The following is a 21,397-nucleotide window of genomic DNA, read 5'->3' as shown; positions in this document are numbered from 1 at the left end:
CCTCATCCTTATCAATTGTTAGCTGTGGATGTGCCTGTCCATGAGAGTATCGGTAAGAGTGACACCACACAGTCCTTATGGAGACAAAGTCCTGTCTTCACAATGAGAGTACTCTCCATCTTGTGCAGCACTACCATCGTGCTATATGAGTCAGACTTCAACATGTTTAGCAGCTCAAGGCTGGGTATCCATGAGGCACGATGGACCATCAACAAGCAGCAAAATTATACTCCAGCACAATCTGTAATCTCATGGCCCAGCATATACCCCACTCAGCCATTACCATCAAGGGAGGGGTCAACCCTGGTTCAGTGAAGAGTGCAAAAGATCATGCCAATATCAGCACCAGGCATACTTAAAAATGAGGTGTCAATCTGGTGACATTACCAAACATGACTAATTGCATGTCAAACAGCATAAGAAATGAGTGATAGACAGAATTAAGCAATCCCATGACCAAGGATCAGTCCTAAGCTCTATAGTCGTGCTGCATCTAGTCATGAATGGGGTGGTGGACAATTAAACAACTCACTGGATGAAGCAGCTTCACCAATATCCCCATAATCAATGACAGAAGAGCCCAACACATTCATATATTATCAATGATTTGGAGTTGGGGACCAAATGTAATATTTCCAGATTTGCAGATGATACATAGTTAAGTATGAATGTGTGCTATGAAGGAGATGTAAAATGTGTTCAAGAGTATTTGGACAGTCTGAGTGAATGGACAAGAACATGGTAGGTGGAATATAATGTGGAAATGTGAGGTTATCCACTTTGGTTGGAAGAACAAATGTACAGATTATTTCTTAAATAGTGTGAGATTGGAAAGTTTAGATATACAAAGGGACTTGCATCCTTGTCAATATGGCATTGAAGCTTAGTATGCAAGTGCAGGAAGCTAAGAGGAAGGCTAATATTTGCCTTTTATCGTAAGAGGATTTGAGTGCAGCAGTCGTGAAGTCTTTCTTCAATTGTATTAGAGTTTGATAATTCTGCACCTGGAGTACTGTGTATAGTTTTCACCTCCTTATCTCATTGTGGGATATAAATGAATTAATGTTATTTCTGCAAGTATAAATTCTGATACAGAACAGGAATGAGAAAATACATATTCAGCAAAAAGAAAGGATATGTTAGCATGAGACGTGAATACAGAACAATGGTGGATATATGGGCAAACAGGAAAGCATCTGTTTCCCCCTTACACGGAGACACAGGAACAAACCCTAATCAAAGAGGTCAAAGTGGCCTCTGGATGGAAATAGATGCTGATAGAAGAAAAGATATGCCTAATCAATAATCTACAATAGACTGACGTCAAACACCCTTATGGGAGTCAGAGATAAGAGTTTGTCACGGACAAGACAGGATAAACAGAAGTTGTGGGATAAGTCTTAAGGAAATCTGTGACGTAAGCGAAGCAGGGAACAGACAATGGAATAAGGAAAACATATGGGAAAAGAAACTGTATAAATTGCAAGGGTGTTTTGGGATATACTGTGCATTTTGTCATTGTCTTACCTGGTAATTAGACAAAGCACCCACCTATAGGTGTATAAATAAAACGACGCTGTTGTTCAAATATTTGTCTCGGACTGAAATTATTAAAGTGAGTGAGCTTTTGTTTCTCACATCATGAAAGATATGACTGCCATAGAGAGCGTGTAACAAAGGTTCACTAGACTTGTTCCTGGCATGGTGGGACTATGTTAAGAAGAGAGATTGAGCAAACTGGGCATGTCTTTCCTAGAGTTTCAAAGAATGAGAAGTGACTTCATTGAAACCTAGAAAACACTTAAAGGTATACCGGGTAGATACAGGTAAGGAGTTTTCCCTGATGGGTGAGTCCAGAGCGAGGGGACAACATTTAAAAATAAGGAATATGGCAATTATGACCGAGATGAGGAGAAATCTTTTCATCAGAATGTTGTGAATATTTGAAATTCCCTACCCCAGGGGACTGCAGAGGTGCAATCTTTGAGTATATTTAAATTGGAGATTGATACTTATTTATTATCATTTGTGCAAAGTGTATGGGAATAAAGTGGATTGAAATGTTTGATCGGCTATAATTGTATTAAATGGTGGAACAGGCTCGAAGGTTTGCATGGCTTACTCCTGTCCCTATGTTTCTAGGTTCTTAGGACTGTACCAAATGTCTAACCCTGAGGGCCTGTATGCATTACTGGCAAAAGTTCAATAACTTCATATAAGTGGTGAAAGTCAGTAGCTACATCTTAGTACATATCTCTCAAATGGTATCACTAGCCTGAGACATTGCTCAGATCACAACAGATCCCCATAGCTATCACTGATATGCTCCACTGTACCCTTATACACTTAGTGCTGTTTCAAGCTTTGCAACCTGATCTCTCAGGTCGCACATACTGATAATGACAAACACATCACACAGACTGCACAATCTCATTGATTTCATTCCATCTCTCTTGTAAGCTAATATGGTATACTACCTGGGACAGTGGGAATTAACCGGAGAAAGCCAAGTCTGTCTTGTCTGTTCTAACCCCATTGAGGAGATGGAATTGGAGCAGTGCATGCTAATGAGGCTGAAACCATTGAAGCTGATGATACTCACAAGTAATCCTTCCTTTGACGTTCCACTGTTTTAATCATTCCACATTCTACTTTGACTTGCAAGATGCATGGTATAACAATGCACCTCTTTCTACCTTGTGAGCTCACTCATTGCCTCTTTTCCCTCATCACAATGTTTCCCTTGTGCCTTTTACCTTTCCGATAATCAAAAACTGCAACTAGTTCAGGAGCAGAATAAATCCAAGAGAATAATGATGAAAACGCAACATTACTTGATTACACATTCACAGTTACTAGTTCATACTGGAAGAGAATTTTTGATGCTCGTAAAGTCTGTGCTGATACCAAGATCCTGTTGTATAAGGCAGTCATCCTTTGAACTCTTCTGTATAGCTCTGAAACTTGGATTAATGCCACCTCAAATCCCTTGAGAAGTAGCATCAATGAAACAGCTGGGAGGAAAGGCGTACTAACATCAGCATCCTTGAAGCAGCTATTAGTACCGGCGTCAAGGCCTTGATCATCTGAAACTAACTCTGTTGGGCCAGCCAGCCCAGCATTTCAAAGACTCTCCAAAGTCTTCCCTCCAGAAATGAACATTTCTTAGAGATGTTAACCCATGGGAGACCCTCATTCAGAAGAAACTAACTTGAAGGAACCTCCTGTACGATGGGCCACAATGCTTCAAAAATGCCCTTTGACAAAAGGAAGTATGTAAAAGGAGCCAGAGAAAGGAACGCCCGTGATCACAGGGCTAACAACTAATTCCACCTCCCAGCTGCCAAATATGCAGTCGGAGATGTGTCTATATGATCGGGCACATTAGCCGCACAAGGACCCATGGAACCCATGACCAGTGACATGGAGTTTCCAAGGAACAATCATATTTGTTAGCGAGGGATTGCTGCCAGTGATGTACTGAAATCAATTGTAGCATAGGTAATAAATCCAAAACAGGATTTGTACATTGTGAGATACCAGGCACAAAAGTTCTGTAACTGACACCAACACAAGGACTTGGATGGGATGTTTTTTTCAGAAAAGACTAATCGGTTTGGAAATGCTTGGAGTATGGTTTTAAATGGGCTGCTGATTAAAATTGTTACTGTAAATGATACAGTAGTGGAAGGATCAATGAGCAGGGCATAGATTTAAGATAAAGGACAGTAGGTTTAAAGAGGATATGAGGAATTTGTTTTCATTCAGAGGGCGGTAGGAATCTGGAACTCGCTGCCTATAATTGTGGTAGAGGCAGAAATCTTCATAATTTTAAAGAAGGCTTCTGAGGTTCACTTGTAAAAGTTAGGCATTCAGGCTGTGGACATAGTGCTGGAAAATTGGATTAGATCAGATAGATAATAGTTTCTGACTGGCACAGACTGGATGGACCATAAGACCTTTTTCTGTGCTTTAGACCTCTTTGACTCTATGTCAGCAGAGATTATTACATCTGTTAAAGGACAATCACATTAATATTTGAAGCAGAGAAATATGGTACTGCTTTCAAAGAATAGTATGCTTTACTATGGCCTCCAGCATCCCATTACTTTAAACAGTCGATTATCTCGAATTACAATATCTGCAAATTTAGCTTAATCAAAATGAATTGCTTTCATTACAGTTGCCTGGTGTAAACACATATAACTCAGAAACATTTGGTACAGAGTTGATGCAAACTTTGCTTGACTGATTCAGTAGCTGTGATGTTTCCTGAATGCATAGTAGCATAACACTTGAAACCATAACTGACAAAATTGAATGTCTGTAATGTTAAAATTACAGGTTAGAATTTCATTCCTAAGCCTCTCTTACTTTTGCTTTCTTCTTCCTCCTTTAAGACTCAAAAACTTCCACTTTTACCAAGCGTTTGCTCATATTCCCTATTATTTCTTTATTGCACACAGTGTGAAATTTGAATGCGCAACACTCCTGTGAAGCACCTCGGAATGGTCTGTAATGTTAAAGGTACAATATAAATACAAATTGTGGCTGTTGTTTTTCTTAACATATGCTCACATTGGCTAAGAATGTATGTGAGAACACAGTTTTGTTATTGTTACTGAAATGAGGACAGGAACAACTGCTCCTTAGTTCTCTGTCGAACCTAGCAAGAATAGCATGTGAGAGGAGTTAAAATTTGAAAATTCTGGCTGCCAGTTTTAAGCTGCTGTGTCTCATCCACCATAACTTTTACCATGGTGCATCGTGCCATCAATGAGGGTGCTATTACAGGCATGAGGAGCCCTATTTAACATTCAGTACTCATTATCTAACCAACAGCATAAGCACAGTGGGTGATGCCAAGCTGGCCATAAAAGGCCAAAACAAGTCTTTAAAAATCAATTCTTCTATAATTCTTGAGGACCATGTGGAGTAGAATCCTCCAGATCCTTCATGGAGTCCAATGCTTCTCCAGTGCACTCCACCTTCCAATCCCCTGAGTGCCCAGGAACTTCCAGTTACTCACTGCTGAGGATAACATCCATGGATCATTTACTCCTTTCTCCTACCACCAGCTTCAACTTCCCACTTGCCAAGTATTAAATCTGGCCACATAATGAGCAGGATGCTGATGACTTATTTTAGATGTGACCCTATCATTAACATTTTCCAAGTCTCTACATCCCATACTTTTGGTGACTCTCAGATTTTAAAATGTGGAAACTATATTGCATCTCCTCTTCTTATACTCTCACCATTGCTAAATGCAAAAGTGCAGGGTGGGAGGGAGTTGAATTTGGATGAAAATCACTTGAATCTGAGACATCACAGAAAGTGATATTCATTTATACCAATTTATGTGATTGTTGTCATTGCAGTTGCCGGCTAGCTATTAATTTCTTAGAGATGTTTTCACTTTCAGTAGCTTCCTGAGAGATCTTTTTGCATCACCAGATGTCAATTTTTATTTTCACAATGTTGTTGAGGCTGATACAACAGAAATAAATAAGTTACTCAAATAGAAAGAAAGGTCACTCATTAGCCGTAGGCAACAGGTACAGTCTCACATTTCCCTTAACTCTCTCCTAATTATGTGACTACAATGCTTCCTTACATTGTTTCCTAAGGTCCTGCTGTATGCAATGCATGGCTGTTGCCTTCACTGTTAGCAGTATCCCTTTGGGGTTGGAGAATGTTTTAAATGTTGTTTAAAAATCATCTTTTAAAAACCTTTTCTTATGAAAGAAACATATATAATGTACATGTGAGAGAACCATTATATGAACCTTAGTTGTGTAATCTCCCTTTTTATTCTCTGACTAAATATTCCACAGCAGGTGCTTACATTTAAAAGTGATGATTTTAATTATATACACTGGATGGCTGTTAGCATTTGTGGACCCATTTGTGGCAAGGGAGCTGATTGCAAATGAATAACATTTTAAGACAACCTCAGTAATACATTATAGTACTACCTGCAGGATTAGTGTATTCTAGAATGTTTTTTCCATTATGTTCTCAACTTTTCCACTTACTATTTAAAAATACAAATCTCCAGAGCCTTTCATTTTGCTGACTGTAACATTATTAGTGTTCATATTCCTTCGTAATGTACAGCATTGTTTGTGTCTGTCCTAGAATCATCTCTGGGTAAATTTGTCAGTATTCAGTGATGTTACTGGGTGGAGCACTTACCCATAATAATATAAATGTTTTTTTTCTTGGAACAGGTGACAGAAGGATGCTGGAGAGTAGTTTTTAATTTTCATCTGTCCGACTCTATTTTCATTCCATCTAACAGGCAGTCACAGAAAGTCTAAATGCTTGATTTTTCTGTCATAGTCATCTGGCACAGATAACTGCTAAGCCCATATGGTTTTAGGCAAAAATTTGACAGGATCGACTGAAACTAAAACTAAAACGTGGGCTACTAAACTCTACAAACTATCATTGTGTGAGCAGCATTAACAAATTATGATTGTATGCAGCACATTCTAAAGTCCTATTTTAGTGTAAAGCTGTTATTATTGTTCAAAGATATTCAAGTATTATGCTGCTAATCAGATTCTTTTATAAATTCCCTAGAGTGTGGAAACAGGCCCTTCGGCCCAACAAGTCCACACTGACCCTCTGATGAGTAACCCACCCAGACCCATTCCTCTATATTTACCCTTTATTAATACACCTAACCTAGGCATCCCTGAACAGTATTGGCAATTTAGCATGCCCAATTCACCTAACCTGCATATCTTTGGATTGTGGGAGGAAACCCACATAGATGTGGGGAGAATGTGCAAACTCCACATAGTCACCTGAGGCTGGAATCAAACCCAGGTCACTGGCGCTGTGAGGCAGCAGTGCTAACCACTGAGCTACCATGCCACCATTAATTGCTGTGAATTCAAAGTAAGTCCAATATTAATGTTGGACTTCACTCCCACAGCTATAGAGTACCTCATGCTGTGTATACATTAACATTCAGAGGGTTTACAATGGAATTTTGTCAGAGTGATTTAGAGTAAATTAAAGATTTGGTAGAACTGTGTCCTTTTACTTCATCACATTGGTACACACAGAAGAGAAGAGAGAACTAAATAAAAACGTCATGGTTGTTATATAATAGGAATCCTGAAACACAGCTAACTGCTAGACAAGAATGAGATAGGTATTCAAAGACTTGTAGACAATAACAAAATAATTTGAAATAAAAATTAATTGTCAAGATAATTAAGGTAGTAATAACGCTCTGACAGTTAATTGAGAGAGACCAAGTTTAGACACCTGCTATTAGACAAAATGGTGAATGTAGGACAAACATTGATCTTAATGACCATAAAACAAAAAAAAGTGAGATATGAAGAATTTGATGTTGAGCTAGCCAACACTTAGATACACTATTCAGCAACTAATCCTATTCAGTACTCAATAATGAGGTGTCTACTGTGTCTGGAGGTACAGCAAAGGAGAGGAATAAAGAGAATTGACTGCAAATTAAAGAACAAAGGCACATCAAAATTTAAATGTTGAAATGTGGATTTGAGTAGTGTAGATTTTCCAGTTGCACTCAATAATTAGGGATGAACTATATGTAATGAGTTGGTAAAAAAGAGAAAATCTGCTGGGGTGATCTCTTGTCCCCTTAGCACTGTGTCCAACTTTGTAGTTGTGTTACAGACCAGAAGTTCATAAGTTGTTATATTTAATGAACAGAAGTTACTGGAAAAGCTCAGCATGTCTGGCAGCGTCTGTGCAGAGAAATCAAAGTTAATGTTTCAGGTTTAGTGACCCTTCCACAGAACTATTCTGAAGAAGAGTTACACAGATGCTGCAAGACTGCAGAATTTTTCTAGCAACTTCTGTTTTTGTTTCTGATTTACAGCATCACAGTTCTTTCAGTTTTTATATTGTAAATAAACCCCATGACATCATTCAGGATTCAGAATTCTTGGCACTTAGCCCAGTTTGATGCTCAGCTATTTCACCAACTATGTAAAATGAATATTCAGGAACTCCATTCTTTACAACACTATATTTAAAGAGCCTAATCATAAGGTTAGTGGCAGAGTATTGAGACTATTTCTGGATTTTTGTTCCCATTTCTTTCCTGTTTTCAGGAGACTTTATACCAAGGATTTTCTCATTGCAATTTTTAGCACAAAGAAATTGTGGTTTCTCTGTGTATTTTCATTATATATTAAGCAACTAATAAAGGAGACATGTTTAGCTTTATTCCTGATGAAGGGCTTTTGCCCGAAACGTCGATTTTGCCTGTCTTCGGATGCTGCCTGAATTGCTGTGCTCTTCCAGCACCACTGATCCAGAATCTGGTTTCCAGCATCTGCAGTCATTGTTTTTACCTTATTGGCTAAATGTACTGATTATTCCAAGATAGATAAATATGAAAGAAAATTGTCAAGAGGAGGTACAGAGACAGCAAAAGGATGTCGATAGGTTAAATGAGGGGACAAAAATTGGATAGTTGGACTACATTGTGGGAAAATTGAATTTGTCCTCTTTGGAAGGAAAAGTGGAAAAGCAGTAAACTGTTCAAGGGAAAGAAATTGCTGAATTTAGGGATACAGAGTGATCTCGGTCCAGTATATGAATCAGACATGGGCATATTTGCTGATGGTTACATAATATTCAGCACCATTTGTAATGCCTCAGATACTGGAAACAGCCCATGTAGCAAGATCTGAACAATATTCAGGCATGAGCCAAGTAACATTTGCAATACACAAGTGACAAGGAATAACCAATCTCAACAAGAAAATAAGAGAGAAGTGAACAAGAGAAAATATAGCCATCACCCTTGTTGTTCAATGGCATTGCCATCACTGAATGTTCTTGGATTTATACCCATTGACCAGAAACTGAGCTGGACCAGCAGTGTAAATACTGTGGCTACAAGAGTAGGCCAGAAACTAGACTTGCTACAGCAAGTAACTCACATCGGAGCTACCGGATGCCTGCCCACCAGCTTTAAGGCACAGTCTAGAGTGTGGTGGAATATTGCGTCTTGTATAGTTGGGTATATGTCCAACAATACTCAAGAAGCTCAACATCCTCTAGATTTTGGTGCAGCTTATTTTATTGCCACTCAACCCACCACTTGCAACATTCAGTTGCTTCACTATCAGTGCAAAGTGGCAACAATGCATACCATCTATAAGATGCACTGCAATAACTCATCCAAACTAGTAAGACAGCACTGTCCAAACTCAGTACCTCTATTACCTAGAAGATCAAGGGCAGCAGATGCATGGGAACACATCCACCTAGCAGTTCACCACCAAGCCACACACCTTCCTGACTCAACTATATTGCTGTTCCTTTATTGTCACTAGGTCAGAACCCTGGACCTCCATTCCTAACAGCACTGTGTTTGCTCTGCACCTCAAGGACTACAGCGGTTCAAGAAGATGGCTTTCCATTACCTTTTCAAGGGCAAATAGGGATGGACAATAAAAATTGATCACAGTGATACCCACTTCCCATGCATTAATAACTTAAAAGAAGTCAGAGAAGGTTAGTTCAGCTCACTCCTGATATGAAGTGATTATCTTATAAAGAAAAGTTGGACAGTTTCACCTTTCCCCTCTTTCTCCATTGACATTTAGAGATGATCTTATTACAAACTATAATAGCTTGAATAGACTTGATGAAATAGATTCTGAGAGAATATTTCCCTTTTTGGAGAGACTAACACCATGGAACATAGTTTAAGAATAATGGAGCACACTTTTGGGACAGAGATCCCTTTCTGAGAGGTTTGTTTCTCAAGACTTCTCTTGCCAGAAAATAGTGGAGCATAGGTAATTCAACTTATACATAGCTGAGTTGGATGGATTTCTGATAGACAAGGAAGACAAGAGTTATGGGGGAAGACAAGAAAGTGGAGTTGAGAACACAGCTATGATCTTATTGAATGGCAGAGCAGGCTTGAAGGACTGGATAGCCTACCATTGCTCATAAGTCCTGTCTTCCCATGTTACTTACATTCAATGCTGGTCGGCTTCACAGGCACAGACTGTACCTACATAATGACAACTTCCTGCCTATGTCTCCAATTAGAGGCACAGCTACCTGTGAATAGTTACAGGGATCATATATAACGAGTTTACAGGTTAGTGGGGAACCACATTTGGGACTGTGCCATCTTCTGCTCGGGTTCCTGTACTCTATATACATGTTAGAAATCATGCTGCCTGTGTAGTTATGGTGCCCTCAAATATTCTTCTACTGTGCCTTTTTCAGCATGCTATTCTGCTGCCCCGTGAGGTGTACACCATGTAGCATCAGACAGGATCCTCCTATTCATTACTATCTTCTCCACTTGGCCATTTACTCAATCTGGGATTGGAGCTGCTGTATCACCTGAACCCTATTTCCTGCCTTCTTTTGGTCTTGATTGTTAATTTTGTTAAGCAGAAACCTCTTGTAAAATCTGTTATATTTTAAACTTCTTTCCTATCTTTGTTAAAAAAAAATCAATCACATTGTTGTAACTATGTGTGATCACTGAAAATTTAGGGTGGTCCTGAAAATTTAGCAATTCACTTGCAGGTAGGGTGCTTGCAATCATTTTGTTCCATTGATGTGCTCGACATCTATTTTATGACAACAAAGCTGGCACAATGCATACCAATGTCTGCCCTAACAATTAAACTCATATTCAAGACAAATGAATAAATTAGGGAAAAATTGTTGGGGAGGAAGAGATCCCCCAAATTTAGCTATATGTTAGAAATCATAGAAACCCTACATTATGGAAACAGGCCATTTGGCACAACAAGTTCATACCAACCCTCTGCAGAGTAACCTACCCAGACCAATTCCCCTACCCTATTGCTCCAGATTTACTCCTTACAATGCACCTACCCTACACATCCCTGAACACTATGGGCAATTTAGTATGGCCAATTCACCTAACCTGCACATCTTTGGATTGTGGGAAGAAACTGGCGCACCCAGAGGAAACCTGCACAGTCGTGGGGAGATTATGCAAACTCCACACAGACAGTCACCCAAGGCTGGAATCAAACCAGGGTCCCTGGCGCTGTGAGGCTGCAGTGCTAACCACTGAACCACTGTGCCACCCAGATAGCAAAGGAGCATGGCTGTTTCTGCCTGGTTTCAAGACCTTTTGTGTGTGTGGTGAACGTTATTACCACTACACTACAGAAACACACCCCTTACTTACATACTTAGCATAACGAATTTCCAAAAAATAATGGCTCGACTTCATTCTGAACCACATTTCTGACTTGAAGCTTCTCTACGTTTTTGCACAGAGTTGTTGTTCAAGGAAAGTAAGTGTGGATCCCCTTAACAAGTTGCTGCTGGACAGTATGATTTGAATCTGATACTGTGTGCTACAATATCTAATTCAATGTCAAAGCAGTCACTAAAAGTAGAACAATGAGAGTGAGGGTAAGATTGAACAAAGACAGAGAGATAAAAAAAAGGCAGAAAGAAAGCATTAAAAAAATCTTACATTTTTATAAATCCTCCCAATGATATTTGAGGAACAAAGCTTTGCATTTGTGAAAGTTAATTTTCAGTGCCAAAGAGACTATTTGTGTGGTATAATTAAGTTACCATACTGTTGAAGTGATGTTTAGATTGGAATGTACAAACCGTTTTTATGCTAAGTCTAATCCATGTATACAACATTTATAAAAGATCTTCTTGTTATTCAATACAATTTTAAGGGGCATCCAGAGAGCAAGATGCCATTTTTGTGCAACATATGGAATATTGATGTATGTAGAACAATAAGTTTTGAATTTTAATGTTCAACTAGTATGGCAGCTAGAAGTTGACTGTAAGCGTCAACATTGTTTTCAGACAAAAAAAATCTAGACCATTATTTGTTCATTTTTAATAGTTTAATACATGCGTAAATTTGGAAACTTGGTAGTCAAAACCTACAAAGATAAAATTGTTGCATTAGTTTTGTTTTGTTAGCTTTCATGAACCCTCAAGACTGCTTGTTATTTCAGATTGCTCTTCTGTCTATTACATATGATCAAATACAGGAGTACTTTAATTGTTAGGCACAGGTGTGCCTGGTTATGCTGTTTTTAATCTCATGAGCTTCTCTGTTCCATTTAATGTGCCAATTTTTTCCAAATGCTGTGCGCCTGATAACTAATTACACTAAAAATATACTGGGAAGCATCACTGTCCAGCTGTCATTATTCAGAACGAGGATCTAATTATTTCTGAGAAGAGGTAGTACCTTGAATGTTTACTTAGTTGATGTGTTTGGATTTAGAGCATTTGGAAATTCTAATTACTCCTATTGTTCTCAGTATTCGTCAAAGGCATATATTTTGTGTTTTATTTCCATTAAATATTTCCAGTACTTCCATATTCATAACTCTGTACCCTACCAACCAGCAAATCATTGCTTTGCCATTATTAAACCGGGGAGTGTGATGCACAAAGAATACTTATGAATCATATTTTCTGAAGATAATCATAGACTTCGAATCAGTTTACAATGTATCCACTTCCAGTGTAAGATACAACTGTAAGACAAAGCTCAAGTTGTTCATGGTCAAGCTTGTGTTCCCGAGACAAAGAAAAGAAATTAGGCAGCGATTTAAAAAAAATACAAAAGAAAGGAGTGAAAAGGGCTGGAGCAAAACAGAAAATGGAAGCAATCATTGCATTGTGGCCAGTTATAGATTCTGTTACCCAAATGTTTGCCAAGATATGAGTGAAGAAAGAAGATGGATGAGATCTGTGGAACTGTCAGGCTATCAAGTCATTTAATCCTCAACTGTTTACAGTTTGTGAGAATAAAAACAGCCTGCTGTGTGTCTCAGTTGAGTAGTATTGCTTGACTGTTTCTACTAACTACTATTATTACTACTCATGACTACTATTATCAAGTGTACATGTGTGGTGTTGGGAAGGTGAGGGAGATGTGTGCTGTAAGTTCACAATTTGATTGAAAGCTCTGAAAGGTTACAAAGCCATTAGGCTGCTTTTAAAGTGGTGCTATGAATACAAATCTTTGTTTTGATAAGTGATTGGGATCTTTAAGAGATATAAATGTATTTATAGTGCTTTTATTAAGTTAATACAAATTTCACATTATTTTTAAAATGTATTTGATATTTAGAACTATGTTTTATTTCATCTAATTTATGGCTTCTGAGTTTAGCTTGCAGTGGGTGCTGGGTGAATGAGCATGGAAAGTGTGAGGGCAAAGGGGACTGGGGTCATATAGCCTAATGGCTTTTGTTGTAACTGGAACCAAGCCCTGCAGCCTGTTAAACGGCCTACCTCAGCACTGGACAGTCCCCACGGGTACCTTCATACTGTTTTCAGGGTGATAGGCCTGATTACAGTTAGCACCCTTTCCCAGAACAAAAATCTAGCCATTGGAGGAGTTCCTCTCAAGTCAAGTTAGGGTAAAAAGAAATTTCCTCCTGAATATTTGCTCCCAAGTCAAGTACGCAGAATCAAAGAATTTCCTAACTCAGGAGTGAAAGGTCAGACGTATGTATTGTTGGCAAAGGTCTTTAAGAAATCTGTAGACCTAGTCAAAGAAGAGATGATGTCTAAATGCTATATCATAAAATCTGAGAACATATTTAGAAATGCTGCAATATTTACTTGGGTCAACATGGTTTGGCAGTTTCATCAATTTCATGATTCTTTCTTGAAGTGTTCACTTCACATAAGAAAACCACCAATGGAATAAACAGAGAAAAGGGATGGAATGCATGCTATATATGAACTAGGAACACTGTGATTTGTCAATTGCTTCTTGTTGATAAAATAAATAAGGGTGCTCCATTTTGTATTTATATTTTGCTACCTCTTTTAAAAGTAATATTTCTCCTTGTATGTGTGACCAAGTACTCCAGCTTCCAAGATTCTGTTAATGTAACTCTATAACTACAAAAACCACAAATCCTTCAAAGTAAAGTACCCTTTCAATATAACTTAAAATCGACACCAGCCCCAGCCACAAATTGGGAAGTCACGTAAGGGTGGTAACTTGTACCATGCCGCGCTGTAGGTCAAATATAACTATTTATAATACATTTCATTCCTGAGTAGTGTGTATTGTCATACCTCTGCAGAAACAAACAAAAATTACAGGAAATGGTTGGAAGTGTTTCAGTTAGACTTTTGAATGCAGGGAAAGATATGGCAATGTGTGATGATTTAGATGAGGCATTTCATATTGGAAAGAAAGAGGTATTGCATACCAGGAGGAAAAAAATGATGAAGACTCTGTCATTACTTATCAAGCAGAAGGAAACTAACCATAGAGTAGCCACAGTTGTTGCGAGACCTGGGGGAGCTTTCAGGTTAGTAAAAGGGGATGGAGGGATTTATGGGTAAGCATGAGAATTTTGAACAAGGTGTGCTGCGAATGAGGGAGACATTAGAAATTGGCGAGTACACATGATGTGGTGAAATAGTTCTTATGCAAGATAGGTTACAGGTGATAAGGTTTGGAGGAATTGGAGTTTAAATAGAATGTTGTTGTTAGTAAAGAGGGCATTGGAAAATAGATTCTGGTGATGACAAGAACATCTTTTGCTAGTTTGGGTCAGTTTCAGTGGCTTTTGGGTGAGCTATGATCAGAAGCTGAACATATCGTTCTTGTATGAATGCAATGAAAGGATCATTTTATACGCCAGCCAAAAGCAAACACTGCAGATGCAGAAAATATGAAATAAAAATATAAAAACTGGAAATACTCATTTTGTTGCATACTGTCTGTGGAGAAAGGAGTAGAGTTAGTGGTAAACACAACTGAAATGTTATGGATGGTCTGTCTACTATCCTGAAAAGTTGACTTGGCTTTTCTCTCCACAACTGCTGCATAACCTGCTGCATATTTCCAGTGTTTTCCATTTTATGTGAAGTTAGTCTAGCTGCACTAAAAACCAAAGAGGAAAACAGAAATAAATGCAAGCAGAACAAGTTATTTTATTTTCAAGATGGACAGTTAAAAGCTTTATCCCAGATAAAAAATGAATTAGAGAGGATTTGAAAAATGTATTTAAAACAGTGTTAAGTGTTTAAATGGTTGGAGAAGAAAGGAAATTAGATCATAACATCAAAGCAAGAAAGAAACGATAATTTAGCCGCGTCATTGGAGCACATGGTAGAGAGACAATCATTGGAAGGAAAGGTCAATAGAAACTGTAGGAGAGGGAAGCAGAGGAGAAAATGGATGATGGGAATAAGGAGATGGATGTAATTAACTGATGGGGAATATGTAAAGGCAGCACAGTACATACATAGGTGAGTTGCATCAAAGCAAAAGCTGCAATCTTCAGCCAGAAGTGCCAACTGGATGATCCAGTAGTCCCCAGCATCACAGCTATTTGTCTTCAGCTAATCCAATACCTTTCATATGAAATCAAGAAATGGTTGGAGGCATTTCTTGTGCCCCAGGTTTGCTGTTCCGATAGCCAAGTTGTTCCAGGACAGTTATAACACTGGTATCTATGTGATTGTGTGGAAAATTATCCAAGTATGTACTGTATACAAAAAACAGGAAAAATCCAGCCCAGATAATTACTGCCCCATCAGTCCACTCTTGATCATCAGTAAAGTGTTGGAAGGTGTAATTTACAGCGCTCAGCAATAACCTGCTCACTGATGTTCAGGTTGGGTTCTGCCAGGGCCATTCAGCTCCTGACCTCATTACAGCTATGGTTTGAACATTGATAAAAGAGCTAAATTCCAGAGGTGAGGTGGGAGTGACAGCCCTTGACATCAAGGCTGCATTAGACCGAATGTGGCATTAAGGACCCTAAACAAAACTGGAATCAATGGGTATTGGGGCAAACTCTCCACTGGTTGGAATCATACCCGGAACATAGCAAGATGGGTGCAATTATTGGAGGTCAGTCGTTTCAGCTCCAGGACATTTCTGTAGTAGTTTCTCAGGGTAGTGTCCTAAGTCTAATCATTTTCAGCTGCTTCATCAGTGACCTTCCCTCCATCATAAGGTCAGAAGTGGGGATGTTGTCCAATGATTGCACAATGTTCAGCATCATTCATGAATCCTCAGTTACTGAAGCAGTCCATTTTCAAATACAACAAAATCTAGACAATATCTAGACTTGGGTTGATAAGTGGCAAGTAACATGCACAGCCACAAATGCAAGGCAATGACCATCTTCAGAAAGAGAAATAAAGCCACTGCCCCATGACTTTCAGCAGTGCTCCATCACTGAATCCCCAAATATCAACATCCTGGGTATTATCAATGACTAGAAATTCAACTGGACTTGCTTCATAAACATAGTGGCTACAGGAGCAGGTCAGAGGCTAGGAATACTGTGATGTGTAACTCATCTCCTGACTCTCCAAAGTCTGACCATCATCTATAAGGCACAAGTCAGGAGTGTGTTGGAAAATTCCTCACTTGTTTGGATAGGTGCAGCTTCAGCAACACTCAAAAAGCTTGACACTATCCAGGATGAAGCAGCTCATCTGACTGGCACCACATCCACTCCCTCAGCCACCATTGCTCAGTAGCAGCAGTGTGTCTACAAGATGCACTGCAGAAATTCACCAAAGATCCTTAGACAGCACCTTCCAAACCCAGAACCACTTCCATCTAGAAGGACAAGGGCAATAGATACATGGGAAGACCACCACCTGCAAGTTCACTTCCAAGCTACTCACCATCCTCATTTGAAAATATATGGTCATTCCTTTACTGTTGTTCATCAGAATACTGGAATTCCCTCTCTCAAGGCATTTGATCAACCCACAGCATGTGGATTACAGTGGTTCAAGAAGGCAGCTCAACACCATCTTCTCATAGGCAACTAGGATGGACAATTAATGCTGGCCAGTCAATGATGCCCAGATCCCATGAGTAAATTAAAAGATAGGTAGTCGGACTTTTTGGAAGAAGCTGATACCACTGCATGAGTGATCAAATGAACTTTTAATGCTTTTGAGACATTTAACAACCAAAAGTAATCTCCAATCAATTGGGACTTCTATGTGGTAATGGATTTCTGCTCTCTTGTATTTTTTCACTGACTGTGTTTCCTTGTGTTTGCTTCTACAGAAAAGTAGAATAACTGAAAAACCATGGGCAATTTCAAAGGACATGCACTTCCTGGAAGTTTTTTCCTCCTCTTTGGCCTGTGGTGGTCAGTGAAATATCCTATGAGGTACCTCTGCAGAAAGAATAAGAACGTTTGTTACTTGGTATCAATCTCAGGACATCGACGATTAGACATCATTGAAGGAATTGTGAAAGCCAGCTTTGCACTAATAGGTAAGTCAAAAAAATCTACTTGTGCTGATTTCATAGTTATCCATTTCCAACCAAGCTTAAGACCTAAAGTGGGATGCTTTTTTCCCGCTGTTTGAAAACTGACGTAAGAAACAATTCCTCAGATGAATCTATTGAATTAATTATCCCAACATGTGATAGATGCTCGGACATTGTATTATGGACCAGGCCAGACCCCTCAAAACATTGCAAGAAAGTAGCCTGCACCCTAACTTTGCTAGTTGTTTTAAGCAGGTGTAGAATGGATATTCCAGAAGAGAATCAGCCGGTCAAACCATTTAGTTTTAAACAAAACAATTTATTTACAAGATTCAATGAAACACAAACAACAGAATACTGAATAACTTAACCTATCTGAAACCCCAACATCTCAACTTAATGATGCTGTTCCAAATACTTGCAACAATCCCCATAAACACTCCTTGGCACAAAAGGTAAAATCAAACACAAGTTCTTACAGGATAGAAGTCAGGGAAAGAGTACTAGCCTGGACCTGCTTCTGGGTTCAGCAGCTTTTCCATTACTACTAAAAAAAACACAGGGAAAAGCTGAGCTGGGAGAACAGGCCACTCCCCTTTCATTGTATGTGTTTTTATTTAAAAAAACTTGACCGTCTTCTGCCTGAGGCAGTATCGGTTAGCTATTATCAAATCGGCCCTAAAACCCTTCAACCTTCAGACTTTTCGGAATCTGTGTTATTTACGACCTCTCTGAAAAAAACCAAGGACTGCATAACCTTGTTAAAGGAGCAGCTTCATCACAATTGTGTGCATTTAAGGAGGAAATGGACAGATTTTTAATTGGTAATAGGTTGAAGGGTTTTGGGGCCGATTTGATAATAGCTAACCGATACTGCCTCAGGCAGAAGACGGTCAAGTTTTTTTAAATAAAAACACATACAATGAAAGGGGAGTGGCCTGTTCTCCCAGCTCAGCTTTTCCCTGTGTTCCCTGTGTTGATCAAAAGGTCTGTGGCTATACTGTAGAATCTTTGTAACACTATGTAAAGTCCTTAGACATCTCTCTTGTTCATTTATCATTTCATTTTCCTGCTTGGGCTGTGTATACATCCTCATTCTAAAGCATACTCCTAAAGGGGTTGCTAAGAGCCATGTGTATATTAATGTCATTACCAACTTGAGAACCTTTACATAAGAACAAATAGAATGAGTAGGCAGTTCAGCATATTGGGATCTCTCTGCCATTTGATACGATCATGCTGGTCTTATTTCGGACTCAACTCCACTTTCCTTCCTGCTCTCTAAAACCCTTCAACCTTCAGACTTTTCGGAATCTGTGTTATTTACGACCTCTCTGAAAAAAACCAAGGACTGCATAACCTTGTTAAAGGAGCAGCTTCATCACAATTGTGTGCATTTAAGGAGGAAATGGACAGATTTTTAATTGGTAATAGGTTGAAGGGTTTTGGAGAGCAGGAAGGAAAGTGGAGCTGAGTCCGAAATAAGACCAGCATGATCGTATCAAATGGCAGAGAGATCCCAATATGCTGAACTGCCTACTCATTCTATTTGTTCTTATGTAAAGGTTCTCAAGTTGGTAATGACATTAGTATACACATGGCTCTTAGCAACCTCTTTAGGAGTATGCTTTAGAATGAGGATGTATACACAGCCCAAGCAGGAGAATGAAATGATAAATGAACAAGAGAGATGTCTAAGGACTTTACATAGTGTTACAAAGATTCTACAGTATAGCCACAGACCTTTTGATCAACATGACAGCAATTATAGTCCACATTCCCATCTTTCTTTCTCAAGTGTAAATCAATGTACAATTAATTTATATATGATTCTTATAAAGGGACAGGGTGATTTGTAGGCAGATTTGCTGATGATGTAAATGTTGGTAGATTAGCAAATGTTTGAGGTGCATACAAAAGTATCTGTAAAGGAATTTAGGTATATTAATTGACTGGCCAAATAAATGGAAGATGGAATAAAGTATGAGAAAATATTACCTTACACACTTTGATGGGAGAGATAAAGCAGCAGAAGATTAATTAAATAGTTGAGTAGTCTCCTTATATGTGAATCACAAAAAGTTAGCACACAGTATAGCAAGGAATTATGAGGGCAAAAGGAGTGTGAACCTTTATTTCAAAAGGGAAGTTGTATAACAGTTGGAATGTCTTGCTACCATTGCACAGGGTGTTTATGAAACCAGACCTAGAGTATAACACATTGCCTTGGTCTCCCTATCTTAGGGGGAATATACTTACATTAGAGACAGTTCAGGTTCATCAAGTTTGTTCTTCGAAAAAGTGTTTATCTGATGAGGAAGTCTTAAGTAGATTGACCTAACTCATAACAGTTTAGAAGAATGAGAAAAATATGAAATATATAAGATTCTGAGAGGAGCTTGATACTGTAGATGCTTGTAGCACATTTCCCTCTAGAATTAGGGGGAAAAACAAACATAGAAGTTGATGGAAAAGCTCAGTTACTATCTGCTGCATCCAGTTTTGTGCAAGAAGAGGGAAGTGAGTTAGTGAGAGCAATGCAAACTGTTTGGGTGATGTGAATGTCATGGTTGAATAGCTGACAGTGTGCGAACTCTATAAATGTTAGTTTAGATTAGATTAGATTACATTACAGTGTGGAAACAGGCCCTTCGGCCCAACAAGTCCACACCGACCCGCCGAAGCGAAACCCACCCATACCCCTACATTTACCCCTTACCTAACACTACGGGCAATTTAGCATGGCCAATTCACCTGACCCTGCACATCTTTTGGACTGTGGGAGGAAACCGGAGCACCCGGAGGAAACCCACGCAGACACGGGGAGAACGTGCAAACTCCACACAGTCAGTCGCCTGAGGCGGGAATTGAACCCGGGTCTCAGGCGCTGTGAGGCAGCAGTGCTAACCACTGTGCCACCGTGCCGCCCATAAGAAATCTTTTGCCATGCACATACAAATAGAAGATTAGATGAGATTCCCTACTGTGTGGAAACAGGCCCTTTTGCCCAACCAGTCCACACCGACCCTCCGAAGAGTAACCCACCCAGACCCATTTCCCCTCTGATTAATGCACCTAACACTATGGACAATTTAGCATGACCAATTCACCTGACTTCACCTTCTTTAGAGGTGGTCAGTGTGGGGTAAGGTGAAGTCATGTATGGTTGACTAAGTCCTGATTCCTGATGAAGGGCTTTTGCCCGAAACGTCGATTTCGCTGCTCGTTGGATGCTGCCTGAATTGCTGTGCTCTTCCAGCACCACTGATCCAGAATAAGTCCTGATTGAGATTGTTGTTATGTAAATGGAAGACATGTCAACCTTTGAGCAGTGTTTGAAGTTAATGGTGCAGGTGATGAGATGTGGTATTCGATGGTAGCTCCACTTAGAGCTTTTTTACAAAATTGAATCTAAATTTTCCAGATGCTTGATTTCTGGCTTTTATGTATCTTCCACATATATCCATTCACATTGCCTTCTCAGACTGGATTTGAATGGCTCATTGGTCTGTTAGCGCGGATGAAATGATATCAGTCCGAGCCCAGAGTGCGGTTCAACAATCGGTAACGTTTATTGCTACAGTAACGCCGGCGGAGACCAACCGAGGTCCGAATCTCGGCTCCTCTGCTGTTCCCGCGCGCAGCTACATATTATATACTTTTAGTTGTCAGGATGTGTGGAATTTGAGGATGAATGGGATGATAATTCCCCATCATCACTGGAGTAGGTGCAAATAGAATGTTTCCTGCCATCCCAGGAGAGTTGCACAATAGGGTGCTAATTGGTTTATGTAAAACGGGTCCGGGTATTATCTGCTTGTCTCTCTCTGTGAGGGCAGGGGCTAGCACCCGCCTTTGTTCCCTAGGGGTGTTGGAGTGTATTGGTCTGATATCAGTCTCTTGATGTGATTAGGAAATGGGTTTCCATATTAATTAATTCCGGAGTTTTGGTCTATGAGTCATGGGTAGTGTTGGTATAGTGTGGATTTTATCTGTCCTCTGTCTCCTATCTCCCGGTCACGTGAGCGGACCGGCAGCTGCTGAGTTCTGTGGGTTTAAAGCTGTGACTGCTGTTTAAAACACACAAAATGAATTCTTATAGTTTCCTGATGT

The 21,397-nt window shown here is 39.4% G+C and overlaps 1 protein-coding gene across 5 annotated transcripts in view; it reads left to right on the top strand.

Annotated features, from left to right (window-relative positions):
- The window catches only part of tmem45a (transmembrane protein 45a), a 99,637-nt gene that overhangs the window by 37,653 nt on the left and 40,587 nt on the right, over window positions 1-21,397 (top strand). For 4 of the 5 annotated variants that reach the window (XM_087992614.1, XM_087992615.1, XM_043701156.2 and 1 more), the window contains exon 3: window positions 17,075-17,287. In XM_087992614.1, coding sequence (XP_087848740.1) covers window positions 17,098-17,287 — 190 coding nt within the window. In that variant the 5' untranslated portion in view covers window positions 17,075-17,097. Of the gene's footprint in view, window positions 1-4,466; window positions 4,528-17,074; window positions 17,288-21,397 lie in introns of all 5 variants that reach the window. The other variant, XM_087992616.1, reaches the window with a different exon arrangement.

The sequence above is a fragment of the Chiloscyllium plagiosum genome, unplaced genomic scaffold (genome assembly GCF_037043375.1).
Source record: "Chiloscyllium plagiosum isolate Xiang-an unplaced genomic scaffold, Cpla_swu_hap1 HiC_scaffold_12, whole genome shotgun sequence".
Taxonomy (NCBI): Eukaryota; Metazoa; Chordata; class Chondrichthyes; order Orectolobiformes; family Hemiscylliidae; genus Chiloscyllium; species Chiloscyllium plagiosum.
Note: the sequence above shows the minus strand (reverse complement) of the source record. Positions and strands in the feature narration are given on the sequence as shown.